The sequence below is a fragment of the Ranitomeya imitator genome, chromosome 2, assembly GCF_032444005.1.
Source record: "Ranitomeya imitator isolate aRanImi1 chromosome 2, aRanImi1.pri, whole genome shotgun sequence".
Taxonomy (NCBI): domain Eukaryota; kingdom Metazoa; phylum Chordata; class Amphibia; order Anura; family Dendrobatidae; genus Ranitomeya; species Ranitomeya imitator.
In genome coordinates this window covers 629,182,836-629,198,057 of record NC_091283.1, presented here as the reverse complement: position 1 = coordinate 629,198,057, position 15,222 = coordinate 629,182,836, and the positions used below count along the sequence as shown (strand labels likewise).

Genomic DNA, 15,222 nt, shown 5'->3' with positions numbered 1-15,222 from the left:
CCTTTGACATACCTATACGTTATGGCTTCTGCAAGTGTTAGGCCACGTTCACACATTCAGTATTAGGTCGGTATTTTACCTCAGTATTTGTAAGCCAAAATCAGTAGTGGAACAATCAGAGGAAAAGTATAATAGGAACACGTCACCACTTCTGTATTTATCACCCACTCCTGGTGTGAGTGTGAACATGGCCTAATACTATACCACTAATAATAGTAATGAAAGTTAGTCCCGTTGAGAGACTAAGTAAAAAAAAAATTGTAAATATAAAAAATCAAACTAATAAAAAAAAAAAAGGAAAAAAATATTGTACCAATAAATAGGTATATTTACAGTGGGCACAGAAAGTATTCGGACCCCTTTAAGTTTTTGAATCTGTTTCATTGCAGCCATTTGGTAAATTCCAAAAAGTTTTTTTTCACATAAATGTACACTCTGCACCCCATCTTCACTGAAAAAAAAACAGAAATGTAGAAATTTTTGCAAAGGGGTCTGAATACTTTCCTGTACCCACTGTATGTAAAAACAAAACGTAACAAAATAAAGTACACATATTTGGTATTGCCAGTCTGGAATGACTCAACCTATAAAAATTTAACACTAGTTAACACCTTCATTGAACACCAATAAAAAAAAGTGCCAAAAAATAATGAATTTTCATCATCCTGTAAAAAGAAAAAATGTGATCAGAAATTCAAATGGAAATAAAAAATGGTATCTTTGAAAATGTCATCTTCTTCTGCAAAAAAACAAGCCACCATACAGCTCCATCAGTAGAGAAATTAACCCCTTCCCGACCTGTGACGCCACGTGGGCGTCATGAAAGTCGGTGCCAATCCGACCTGTGACACCTATGTGGTGTCATGGCAGGATCGCGTTCCTACAGATGGGATGAAAGGGTTAACTGTAATTTCACCAGATCTGCAGGGACAGGGGTAGTGGTACTTCAGCCCTGGGGGGTGGCTTTGCCCCCACGTGGCTACGATCACTCTGATTGGCTGTTGAAAGTGAAACAGCAATTCAGAGCAATTTGTAATATTTCACCAGTGAAACTTGGTGAAATATTAAAATTCAGCCATGGCAGATGCTGCAATATCATCGGCCATGGCTGGAGACCGCAATCTGCACCCTCCACCGACTGACAGCGGCGATCTGCCACCGCTGTCAGTCTTTCCTCCCCTCCATTCTGTGCTCCGCTGCCCTCCTCTCCCCTCCGCCTGCCCCCGGCCTTCCCTCCGCCCCCCCCCCCGCTGTCCAACCCCTTCTCCATAATTACCGAGTCCCGGTGTCCATCCGTCTTCAGCGATGGGCGCTGCCATCTTCCAAAATGGCGGGCGCATGCGCAGTGCGCCCGACGAATCTGCCGGCAGGCAGATTCGTTCCAGGTACATTTTGATCGCTGTGATAGGTTCTATCACAGTGATAAAAACAAAAAAAAATTGTAAATAAAGCCCCTCCTCATCACCCCCATAGGTAGGGGAAATAATGAAATAAAGAAAACATATTTGTTTTTATTTTTCCACTAGGGTTAGGGTTGCAATTAGGGTTAGAATTAGGGTGAGGGTTGCTATTAGGGTTAGAATTAGGGATAGGGTTGCAATTAGGGTTAGAATTAGGCTATGTGCACACGGTGCGGATTGGCCGCTGCGGATTCGTGGCAGTTTTCCATCACGTTTACAGTACCATGGAAACCTATGGAAAACCAAATCCGCTGTGCCCATGGTGCAGAAAATACCGTGCGGAAACGCTGCCTTGTATTTTCCGCAGCATGTCAATTCTTTGCGTGGAATCCGCAGCGTTTTACACCTGTTCCTCAATAGGAATCCGCAGGTGAAATCCGCACAAAAAACACTGGAATCCGCAATGTGGGCACATAGCCTTAGGGTTAGGGCTGGAAATAGAGTTAGGGTTGGAATTAGGGTTAGGGCTGGAATTAGGGTTAGGGTTGGAATTAGGGTTAAGATTAGGGTTAGGGGTGTGTTGAGGTTAGGGTTATCATTGGGATTAGGGTTGGTTGTGTGTTGGGGTTAGGGTTGTGGTTAGAGGTGTGTTGGGGTTAGATTTGTGGTTAGGGTTATGGTTAGGGTTGTGATTATGGTTAGAGTTGGGATTAGGGGTGTGTTGGGGTTAGTGTTGGAGTTAGAATTGAGGGGTTTCCACTGTTTAGGCACATCAGGGGGTCTCCAATCACGACATGGCACCACCATTGATTCCAGTCAATCTTGCATTCAAAAAGTCAAATGGTGCTCCCTCCCTTCCGATTTGTGTGTGATGCATCACCATTAAATAGTCTAAAGTGAAGAGAGAAAAATATAGGCATAAATAAAATTTATGGGATCAAATATCTAAAAATTGTCATGTGCATGTGTATTCACCCCTTTTGCAATGAAGCATTAGGGTTAGGTTTAGGGGTAACCTTAATCCTACCCCTAAAAATTTCTGGTGCAAGCAATTACCTATATAAGTCACATGCTTAGTGAAAAGAAGTCCACTTGTGTGCAATCTGTGTGTCACATGGTCTGTCAGTACATATATACATTTCTGAAAGGCCACAGACGCTGCAACACCATTAACCCCTTTACCCCCAAGGGTGGTTTGCACGTTAATGACCGGGCCAATTTTTACAATTCTGACCACTGTCCCTTTATGAGGTTATAACTCTGGAACGCTTCAATGGATTCCAGTGATTCTGACATTGTTTTCTCGTGACATATTGTACTTCATGACAATGGTAAAAATTCTTTGATAGTACTTGCGTTTATTTGTGAAAAAAACGGAAATTTGGCGAAAATTATGAAAATTTCGCAATTTTCCAACTTTGAATTTTTATGCAATTAAATCACAGATATATGTCCCACAAAATACTTAATAAGTAACATTTCCCACATGTTTACTTTACATCAGCACAATTTTGGAACCAAAATTTTTTTTTGTTAGGGAGTTATAAGGGTTAAAAGTTGACCAGCAATTTCTCATTTTTACAACACCATTTTTTTTTAGGGACCACATCTCATTTGAAGTCATTTTGAGGGGTCTATATGATAGAAAATACCCAAGTGTGACACCATTTTAAAAACTGCACCCCTCATGGTGCTCAAAACCATATTCAAGAAGTTTATTAACCCTTCTGGTGCTTCACAGGAATTTTTGGAATGTTTAAATAAAAATGAACATTTAACTTTTTTTCACAAAAAATTTAATTCAGCTCCAATTTGTTTTATTTTACCAAGGGTAACAGGAGAAAATGGACCGCAAAAGTTGTTGTACAATTTGTCCTGAGTACACCGATACCCCATATGTGGGGGTAAACCACTGTTTGGGCGCATGACAGAGCTCGGAAGCGAAGGAGCGCCATTTGACTTTTCAATGCAAAATTGACTGGAATCGAGATGGGACACCATGTTGCGTTTGGAGAGCCCCTGATGTGCCTAAACATTGAAACCCCCCACAAGGGACAACATTTTGGAAAGTAGACCCCCTAAGGAACTTATCTAGAGGTGTGGTGAGCACTTTGACCCACCAAGTGCTTCACAGAACTTTATAATGCAGAACCGTAAAAATAAAAAATCATATTTTTTCACAAAAATTATCTTTTCGCCCCCAATTTTTTATTTTCCCAAGGGTAAGAGAAGAAATTGGACCCCAAAAGTTGTTGTACAATTTGTCCTGAGTACGCTGATACCCCATATGTGGGGGTAAACCACTGTTTGGGCGCATGGGAGAGCTCGGAAGGGAAGGAGCGCCGTTTGACTTTTCAATGCAAAATTGACAGGAATTGAGATGGGACGCCATGTTGCGTTTGGAGAGCCACTGATGTGCCTAAACATTGAAACCCCCCACAAGTGACACCATTTTGGAAAGTAGACCCCCTAAGGAACTTATCTAGATGTGTGGTGAGCGCTTTGACCCACCAAGGGCTTCACAGAAGTTTATAATGCAGAGCCGTAAAAATAAAACAAACATTTTTTCCCACAAAAATTATTTTTTAGCCCCCAGTTTTGTATTTTCCCGAGGGTAACAGGAGAAATTGGACCCCAAAATTTGTTGTCCAATTTGTCGTGAGTGCGCTGATACCCCATAAGTGGGGGGGAACCACTGTTTGGGCGCATGGGAGGGCTCGGAAGGGAAGGAGCTCCATTTGGAATGCAGACTTAGATGGAATGGTCTGCAGGTGTCACATTGCGTTTGCAGAGCCCCTAATGTACCTAAACAGTAGAAACCCCCCACAAGTGACACCATTTTGGAAAGTAGACCCCCTAAGGAACTTATCTAGATGTGTGGTGAGCGCTTTGACCCACCAAGGGCTTCACAGAAGTTTATAATGCAGAGCCGTAAAAATAAAACAAAAATTTTTTCCCACAAAAATTATTTTTTAGCCCCCAGTTTTGTATTTTCCCGAGGGTAAGAGGAGAAATTCGACCCCAAAAGTTGTTGTCCAATTTGTCCTGAGTACGCTGATACCCCATATGTGGAGGGAACCACCGTTTGGGTGCATGGGAGGGCTCGGAAGGGAAGGAGTGCCATTTGGAATGCAGACTTAGATGGAATAGTCTGCAGGCGTCACATTGCGTTTGCAGAGCCCCTAATGTACCTAAACAGTAGAAACCCCCCACAAGTGACCCCATATTGGAAACTAGACCCCCCAGGGAACTCATCTAGATGTGTTGGGAGAACTTTGAACCCCCAAGTGTTTCACTACAGTTTATAACGCAGAGCCGTGAAAATAAAAAATCTTTTTTTTTTCCCACAAAAATTATTTTTTAGCCCCTAGTTTGTTTTTTCCCAAGGGTAACAGGAGAAATTGGACCCCAAAAGTTGTTGTCCTATTTGTCCCGAGTACGCTGATACCCCATATGTTGGGGCAAACCCCTGTTTGGGCACACGGGAGAGCTCGGAAGGGAAGGAGCACTGTTTTACTTTTTCAACGCAGAATTGGCTGGAATTGAGATCGGACGCCATGTCGTGTTTGGAGAGCCCCTGATGTGCCTAAACAGTGGAAACCCTCCAATTATAACTGAAGCCCTAATCCAAACACACCCCTAACCCTAATTCCAACGGTAACCCTAACCACACCCCTAACCCTGACACACCCCTAATCCCAACCCTATTCCCAACTGTAAATGTAATCTAAACCCTAACCCTAACTTTAGCCCCAACCCTAACTGTAGCCCCAACCCTAACTGTAGCCCCAACCCTAACCCTAACCCTAGCCCTAGCCCCAACCCTAGCCCTAACCCTAGCCCTAACGGGAAAATGGATATAAATACATTTTTTTAATTTTTCCCTAACTAAGGGGGTGATGAAGGGGGGTTTGATTTACTTTTATAGCGGGTTTTTTAGCGGATTTTTATGATTGGCAGCCGTCACACACTGAAAGACGCTTTTTATTGCAAAAATATTTTTTGCGTTACCACATTTTGAGAGCTATAATTTTTCCATATTTTGGTCCACAGAGTCATGTGAGGTCTTGTTTTTTGCGGGACGAGTTGACGATTTTATTGGTAACATTTTCAGGCACGTGACATTTTTTGATCGCTTTTTATTCCGATTTTTGTGAGGAAGAATGACCAAAAAACAGCTATTCATGAATTTCTTTTGGGGGAGGCGTTTATACCGTTCCGCATTTGGTAAAATTGATAAAGCAGTTTTATTCTTCGGGTCAGTACGATTACAGCGACACCTCATTTATATCATTTTTTTATGTTTTGGCGCTTTTATACGATAAAAACTATTTTACGGAAAAAATAATTATTTTTGCATCGCTTTATTCTCAGGACTATAACTTTTTTATGTTTTTGCTGATGATGCTGTATGGCGGCTCGTTTTTTGCGGGACAAGATGACGCTTTCAGCGGTACCATGGTTATTTATATCCATCCTTTTGATCGCGTGTTATTCCACTTTTTGTTTGGCGGTATGATAATAAAGCGTTGTTTTTTGCCTCTTTTTTTTTTTTTTCTTACGGTGTTTACTGAAGGGGTTAACCAGTGGGCCAGTTTTATAGGTCGGGCCGTTACGGACGCGGCGATACTAAATATGTGTACTTTTATTGTTTTGTTTTTTTTATTTAGATAAAGAAATGTATTTATGGGAATAATATTATTATTTTTTTTTCATTATTTTGGAATATTTTTTTAAATTTTTTTTTACACATTTGAAAATTTTTTTTTTAACTTTTTTACTTTGTCCCAGGGGGGGACATCACAGATCGGTGATCTGACAGTTTGCACAGCACTCTGTCAGATCACCGATCTGATAGGAGTGCAGGCTGCTTCACAGTGCCTGCTCTGAGCAGGCTCTGTGAAGCCACCTCCCTCCCTGCAGGACCCGGATCCGCGGCCATCTTGGATCCGGGCCTGGAGCAGGGAGGGAGGGAGGTAAGACCCTCGCAGCAACGCGATCACATCGCGTTGCTGCGGGGGGCTCAGGGAAGCCCGCAGGGAGCCCCCTCCCTGCGCGGTGCTTCCCTGCACCGCCGGCACATCGCGATCATCTTTGATCGCGGTGTGCCGGGGGTTAATGTGCCGGGGGCGGTCTTTGACCGCTCCTGGCACATAGTGCCGGATGTCAGCTGCGATAGGCAGCTGACACCCGGCAGCGATCGGCGGCGCTCCCCCCGTGAGCGCTGCCGATCGCATATGACGTACTATTGCGTCCTTGGGAAGTAAAGCCCACCCCACATGGACGCAATAGTACGTCTAATGGCAGAAAGGGGTTAAGCAAAAGGCACCACTATCCAAACAACACCATGAAGACGAAGGAGATCTCCAAACAAGTCAGGGACAAAGTTGTTGAGAAGTACAAGTCATGGCTGGGCTATAAAACAATATCCCAATCTATGATGATCACCTGGAGCACCATCAAATGGAAAGAACATGTTACCACAACAAACCTGCCAAGAGAGGGCCGCTCACCAAAACTGTCAGCCAGAGCAAGGAGGGAATTAACCCCTTACCATCCAATGATGGATATATCAGACATTGCACACCTCTCCCTGTTTGGTGCGGGCTCCGGCGATGAGCCGCCACATTTCCGGCACATGACAGCTGATCTGCTCAAGCAAGTGAGCATATCTGCTACATAGCTGCAGCCCTGATTTATGTATTACAAACGATCGGATGATCGCAGCTTCTAGTCTCCCATGGAGACTATGAAAGCAAGTAAAAAAAAATTTTTTGAAAATATTAAAAAAATTAAAAAATTATTAAAGTTCAAATCACCCCCCATTCGCTCCATTCAAAATAAAACAATAAAAAAATCAAATCTACACATATTTGGTATCGTCGAGTTCAGAATCGCCTGATCTATCAATATATAAAAGAATTAATCCAATCGGTAAATGACATAGTGAGAAAAAAAATCGAAATGCCAGAATTACGTTTTTTTTGGTCACTGCAACATTGCAATAAAATGCAAAAGATTGTAAACATACCAAAATTGTATCAATAAAAATGTCATATTAGCACGCAAATAAAAATATGCCCTCACCCGTCCCCAGATCCCAAAAAATAGAGACACTACAGGTCTTGGAAAATGGCAACTTTTGTTTTATTTTTTTTTACAAACTTTGGATTTTTTTTTCACCACTTAAAAAAGAACCTAAACATGTGTGGTGTGTGTGAACTCGTAATTACCTGGAGAATCATATTGGCAGGTCAGATTTAGCTTTTAGTGAACATGTTTAAAAAATCCAAAAAAACAATTGTGGAATTGCCCTTTTTTGCAATTTCACCGCATTTGGAATTTTGTTCCCGTTTTGCAGTACACAGTATGGTAAAATCAATGGTGCCATTCAAAAGTACAACTCGTCTCACAAAAAACAAGCACTCACATGGCCATATTGTCTGAAAAATAAAAAGTTATGGCTGTGGGAAGAAGGGGCGCAAAAAATGGAAATACAAAAATGGAAATACCCCTGGTCCTTAAGGGGTTAATCAGAGGCAGAACAGAGACCAAAGGTAACCCTGAAGGAGCTGCAGAGTTCCCAAATAAAGAGTGGAGTATCTGACCATACGACCACACTCCATAAAAGGTGGCCTTTATGGAAGAGTGGACAGAAAAAAACCTTTACTTACACACAAAAATTGTAAGGCTCGGTTTGATTTTGCAAAAAAAAAATGTGGGAGAATCCCAAAATGTATGGAGGAGCTGTGGTCAGACAAGACAAAAATTTTACTTTTTTACATGGTAAACGCTATGTCTAGCGCCAAACTAACACAGGTCATCACCCCAAGAACACCATCCCCACAGTGAAACATGGTGGTGGCAGCATCATGCTGTAGAGATGTTTTTCGACAGCAAGGACAGGGAAAATGGTCTGAGTCGAGGGGAAGATGGTGTTAATTATAGGGATATTTTTGAGCAAAACCTGATTCAGGCTGTCAGTGATTTGAGACTGGGACGGAGGTTCACTTTCCAACAAGAAAATGACTCAAAGCATTCTGCTATAACAAAATTAAAGGATTTAAGGGGAAATGTGTGAATGTTTTAGAGTGACCCAGTCAAAGCTCAGACCTTAATCCAATTGAGAATCTGTGGTCAGACTTAAAGATTGCTGTTCACCAGAGGAAACCATCTAACTTGAAGGAGCTTGAGCAGTTTCACCTTGAGGAATGGCCAAACATCACAGTGGCAAGATGTGGAAAGCTCATAGACACTTATCCAAAGCGACTTAAAGCTGTAATTGCTGCAAAAGGAGAATCTACAAAGTACTGACTTTAGAAGGGTGAATAGTTATGCACACTGAAGTTTTCAGAAATTTTGTCCCATTTGTTGTTTGCTTCACAATAAAAAGGAAAACAAATTTTCACAGTTGTAGGTATGTTCTTTACATGAACTGATGCAAACCCTAAAAAAACCAGTGAAATTCCGGGTTGCGAGATAGCAAAACACGAAAAATGCCAATGGGGTGAATGCTTTCACGAGCCACTGTATGCATACATTGGACTATGGGAACAATTCAGAGTCCACAGTTCATTCATTATCAACAAGCATTATCTATTTTCTGTGTTTAGCCGTTATTACTCACCTGGGCTTAGATCTATAGGAATTCCCACCTCCTGATCACCCATCTCATATGTCTCTTCATCGTCCTCTAAAACTTCAACTTTAATATCCATGAAATCTTCAGCCTGTATCAACAAATGATTTAACGATATAAGAATGGATCTAACCTCATAAGACAAATTCAACCAAGTATGAAATACTATAAGTATTTTTAGGCCATCTACTGACCTAAATTCATCATTTAGTTATCGCCTTCCTCATTACATAAAATACTGTAATACACCTATCTACTATATAATTGTCTAAGAGTCACGGATATTCATTGGTCGCGGCCTCTGTCTGTCATGGAATCCAAGTCGCTGATTGGTCGTGGCAAAATGCCCACGACCATTGGTCGTGGCAAAATGCCCACGACCATTGCCACGACCAATCAGCGACGGGCACAGTCCGGCGGCAACATGGCCGCTCCTTTCTCCCTGCAGTCAGTGCCCGCTCCGTACTCCCCTCCAGTCAGTGCTCACACAGGGTTAATGGCAGCGCTAGTGGACCGCGTTATGCCGCGGTGTAATGCACTCCATTAACGCTGCTATTAACCCTGTGTGACCAACTTTTTTACTATTGATGCTGCCTATGCAGCCTCAATAGTAAAAAGATCTAATGTTAAAAATAATAATAAAAAAAAAAATCTTCATATACTCACATTCCGGCGCCTTTCCCGCTCCTCGCGACGCTCCAGTAACTGCTCCATGCAAGCGTCAGGTTCCGATGGCAAGGATGGTATGCGACAAGGACCTTCCATGACGTCACGGTCATGTGACCGCGATGTCATCACAGGTCTTGCGTGACAGACCTGCCGTGACGTCACAGGTCCTGCGCCCATGCCAACCCTGGGACCGGAAGCTGCCGCGTGCACCGCACACAGGGCCAGGACTTCAACGGAGGGTGAGTATATGTTTATTTTTTATTTTAAGTCTGTATACTACATGGCTCTGTGCTGTATACTCCGTCACTGTGCAATATACTACGTGGCTGGGCAATATACTACGTGACTGGGCAATATACTATGTGGCTGGGCAAACTACTACGTGGCTGGGCAATATACTACGTGGCTGGGCAATATACTACGTGGCTGGGCAATATACTACGTGGCTGGGCAATATACTACGTGGCTGGGCAATATACTACGTGGACATGCATATTCTAGAATACCCGATGCGTTACAATCGGGCCACCATCTAGTAAATACAATAAAAATGTAGATATTCTACTAGCTGGATCGTTTTGCTATTTTGTGAGCTCAGCTTACCTGAAAATCTTCTAAGTCATTTTCCTCTAGACAATCATGGGAATGCAGGGAACTGGGACATCTTTCTGGTGTGGATTTGTTACTGCATTCATCTGCAGGAAACGTATATACACAGTGAAGAAATACATTTTATATGCAGGATAATCAGATGATGATCTTGCCTTCATCAATAAAAGTTTACCAGTTGATGTTTGTGGCTGGTGGTCCTCCATCATGACGTCATTGTACAGTTCCTTGTGTCCTTCTATATACTCCCACTCCTCCATGGAGAAATGGACAGTGACATCCTGACACCTTAAAGGAACCTGATACACAATGATAGTTAACAAAAGGCTCAGTGATAGGAAACAGAGTATGGTTATCAATGGAAAACACTCTGATTTGGATATATTTAACAGTGGTGTAGACAGGGATCAGTATAGGGCCCTCTTCTTTTTAGTATATTTATTGACCAGAAAAGGACCAAGTGCAGTAAATTTACGGTGCAAGATTAAAGCTCCTGTAGTCTAGCAAGAGCAGGTACTGTCCCTGGCTGTCAATAGTGAATCCTAGGGAGAAAACAGAAGAGGTTTATTACTGCTTCAATGGTCTCCATTACGGGCTACTTATTGCTCAGTGAGCCCTATACAGTGAAGCTAACCATCGGCAGTGATGATATTTCTATAGAATCTGGAAGTCACATAATCACTGGGCTTCTGCTGTCCCAGTTGGGTTGCTCGGTACTTCCTGATTAGCTCTGTCACTGAAAGCTTGCAAAGTAGGATAATCCTTTCCCAGTTACAGTGAGAAAAAATGAACCAGAAAAGATAAAAAAAAAAAAAATTCTCCAGAGATTTTTTTTTATGATCTTTTGAGGACAAATTTATGTTAAATATATAAATAAGTGTAACTCATCTGCAAAAAAAAAAGAAAGCAAGGCTCCACTATAAAAAAAATACTGAAATAATTGTTTTATTTCCACATGACTGTAATAACTTGAAGAATTCATTCAACAGGTTATTCAGTGTGAAAGGTGAAAGTAACCAAAAAAAAACTAAATCAACAACAGCTTTTTCCTATATTTACATCACAAAAAGAGAATGAATATAAATTCCATAGTAATTATATGCATTTCAAAGCGGCAGTAAAAAGTAATACAATTTGTCTCACATAAAACAAAAAAATCAAACAGCTACATTTCTCTTGAGAAAGCAACGAGCATCGGGGAGCAGTCATCTTTAGTGTTGGTTGGGGTAACTATTTATTATATTACTGACCATGCTTTTTTATCTTTTACATAATCACGCTTATATATATATGATATTAATGATGCTTAATATTGCTATATCCCTTGGGGAGAGTCATCAATTGAGTACTTCCTAATTACATTATCTTGTTTTCTATTATACCCGACCCGTACTCCTAGATGTCCGCTAAGGTGTTTGATATTTCCTTAGTACACATACATGTATGGTTTTTTTTTTGTTTTTTTTTGTAACATGACGGAATGTACATTTTTAAACAAATGTAATAAATAATTTATTTTACTCTTATATACGGGTGCTTCTCACAAAATTAGAATATCATCAAGAAGTTAATTTATTTCAGTTCTTCAATACAAAAAGTGAAACTCATATATGATATAGAGTCATTATAAACATAGAGATCTATGTCATGTCTTTATTTCTGGTAATGTTAATGATTATGGCTTACAGCCAATGAAAACCCAAAAGTCATTATCTCAGTAAATTAGAATAATTAACAAAAACACCTGTAAAGGCTTCCTAAGCGTTTAAAAAGGTCCCTTCGTCTGTTTCAGAAGGCATCACAATCATGGGAAAGACTGCTGACTTGACAGATGTCTAGAAGGCAGTCATTGACACACTCCACAAGGAGGGTAAGCCATAAACGGTCATTGCTAAAAAAAGATGGCTGTTCACGAGTGCTGTATCCAAGCATATTAATGGAAAGTTGACTGGAAGGAAAAAGTGTGGTAGAAAAAGGTACACAAGTAATCGGGATAACCACAGCCTTGAAAGGATTGTTAAGAAAAGACCATTCAAAAATTTGGGGGAGATTCACAAGGAATGGACTGCTGCTGGAGTCATTGCTTCAAGGGCCTCTACACACAGACATATCCAGCGCATGGGCTACAAGTTTCGCATTCCTTGTGTCAATGAGAAAAATAACTGGACTGTTGCTAAGTGGTTCAAGGTGTTGCTTTCAGATGAAAGTAAATTTTGCATTTCATTTGGAAATCAAGGTCCCAGAGTCTGGTGGAAGAGTGGAGAGGCACACAATCTAAGCTGCTTGAGGTCTAGTGTGAAGTTTCCACAATCATTAATGGTTTGGGGAGCCATGTCATCTGCTGGTGTAGGTCCACTATGTTTTAACCATACTAAGGCCAGCGCAGCTGTCTACCAGAAAATTTTAGAGCACTTCATGCTTCCCTCTCCCGACAAGCTTTTTGGAGATGGAAATTTCATTCTCCAGCAGGACTTGGCACCTGTCCATACTGCCAAAAGTACCAATACCTGGTTTAAAAACAACACAGAGACAATGTACCACAACAGTATCACAGTGCTTGATTGGCCAGCAAACTCACCTGACCTTAACCTTATATATATGGAGTATTGTCAAGAGAAGATTTGAGAAACCAGACCCAACAATGCAGACGAGCTGAAGGCTGCTATCAAAGCAACATGGGTTTCCATAACACCTCAGCAGTGCCACAGGCTGATCGCCTCCATGCACATTGATGCAGTAATTGATGCAAAAGGTGCCACGACCAAGTATTGACTGCATTTACTGAACATACATTTCAGTAGGCCAATATTTTGGATTTTAAAATCATTTTTCAATCTGGTGTTATAACCTTCTAATTTACTGAGATGATGAGTTTTGGGGTTTCATTGGCTGTTAGCCATAATCATCAACATTAACAGAAATAAACACTGAAATAGATCACTCTGATAATAATGACTCTATATATGAGTTTCACTTTTTGTATTGAAGAACTTGTGAGAAGCACCTGTAAGGGCTCATACCCATTTGTTAGAAAAACTTGGATTGCACTCAGACCAATGTTATTCAATGGGTGACATGTCATCTGCGATTTTTTTCTCAACTGGAATCACACTGAGAAAAAAATCGCAGCATGCTGCCATTTGCTGCGTATCTCGGACGATACTCGCCAATGCAAGTCAATGGATGCGAGAAAAAAAACGGTGTCCGTTTTTTACGCACCGGTGAAAAGTCGGCAATTCATATGCGGCTACTGTAATAATCACATTGACAGATTATAATAGAAAAGATAGAATAGATATATACACATAGAATACATATATACACAAGCCAATTACACATACACACACATATTACATAGTTAGAGAGATAGATAGAAGAATAGTGGGTAATTCATTTGCCGGGTTCTGTAAATTCACTGCAGGAGCCGACAGGATAGAAGAGATGGATTACAAATAGTAAATACATATAGAATAGGTACATATATAGATGTCAGTGACAAATACAATTACTACAGTGTGTGCAATTTAGGAGACATGTACATAATAAAAGATTATTTCAGGAAAAATAATGGCGTGGACTCCAGGGCAATTTTCAAAACCAGCAGAGGGAAAGCCAGCACTGGGGGCAGATGTTTATAGCCAGGGAAGGGGGTAATACCCATGGAGTTTCCCTGGATATTAATATCAGCTCACAGTTGTATACTTAGCCTTTACTGGCTATTAAAATGGGGGACCCCCCAAAAAAATAAAATGGGGTTCCCCCATAAATAATAACCAGCAAAGGCTATACAGACATCTGCAGGCTGATATTAATAGCCTAGGAAGGGACCATGGATATTGTCTCCCTCCCAGCTAAACACATCAGCACTCAACCGCCCCAGAAAAAGCTAATCTGTAAGATGCGCCAATTCTGGCACTTAGCCTTCCTCTTCCCACTTGCCCTGTAGCGGTGGCAAGTGGGGTAATAGTTTGTAAGGTGATATCAATCCCAGCTTAGTAATGGAGAGGTGTCAATAAGACACCTGTTCATTACTAATCCTATAGTTGGTACAGGGTTAAAGACACAGCCAGAATGAAGTCTTTTAATTAAATAAAACACTAAACACAGTTTGCCATCTTTATTATTCTGATAATCCATGCAACACCCTCGATCTCCTGTAATAATAAAAAAAAATAAACCAACAATATACCATACCTGTCCGGCATTCAGTCCCACGCTGTAATCTATATCTAGGGGATATACAGTTTACAACTGGGAGCTGGTGCTAATGCGACAGCCCCGGCTGCGAACCATTGATGAATGAATGAGAAGATGCCGGCGGCAGCATTAGTGACTAGCACTGAAGTCACTGATGCTGCGCTGACTCACAGCTTGGCCCGCAGTGAACTTTGGAGTGCGGAAAAATGCCAGTTCATTTTCCCACGCTCAAGAGTTCATTATAAATCAAATACAGTATACAGTCATGGCCAAAAGTATTGACACCCCTTCAATTCTGTCAGATAATACTCATTTTCTTCCTGAAAATGCTTGCAAACACAAATTCTTTGGTATTATTATCTTAATTTAATTTGTCTTAAATGAAAAAACACAAAAGAGAATGAAGCAAAAAGCAAAACATTGATCATTTCACACAAAACTCCAAAAATGGGCCAGACAAAAGTATTGGCACCCTCAGCCTAATACTTGGTTGCATAACCTTTAGCCAAAATAACTGTGACCAACCGCTTCCGGTAACCATCAATGAGTTTCTTACAATGCTCTGCTGGAATTTTAGACCATTCTTCTTTGGCAAACTGCTCCAGGTCCCCGATATTTGAAGGGTGCCTTCTCCAAACTGTCATTTTTAGATCTCTCCACATGTGTTCTATGGGATTCAGGTCTGGACTCATTGCTGGCCACCTTAGA

General features: G+C 41.2%; 1 protein-coding gene across 1 annotated transcript in view; it reads right to left on the bottom strand.

Annotated features, from left to right (window-relative positions):
• LOC138666760 (zinc finger protein 850-like) overlaps positions 1-15,222 on the bottom strand; it is a 145,042-nt gene that overhangs the window by 116,008 nt on the left and 13,812 nt on the right. Inside the window, exons 4-6 of the mRNA XM_069754935.1 lie at positions 10,493-10,616; positions 10,312-10,403; positions 9,028-9,130 (exon numbers count right to left, since the gene is read on the bottom strand). Coding sequence (XP_069611036.1) covers positions 9,028-9,130; positions 10,312-10,403; positions 10,493-10,616 — 319 coding nt within the window. The remainder of the gene's footprint in view (positions 1-9,027; positions 9,131-10,311; positions 10,404-10,492; positions 10,617-15,222) is intronic.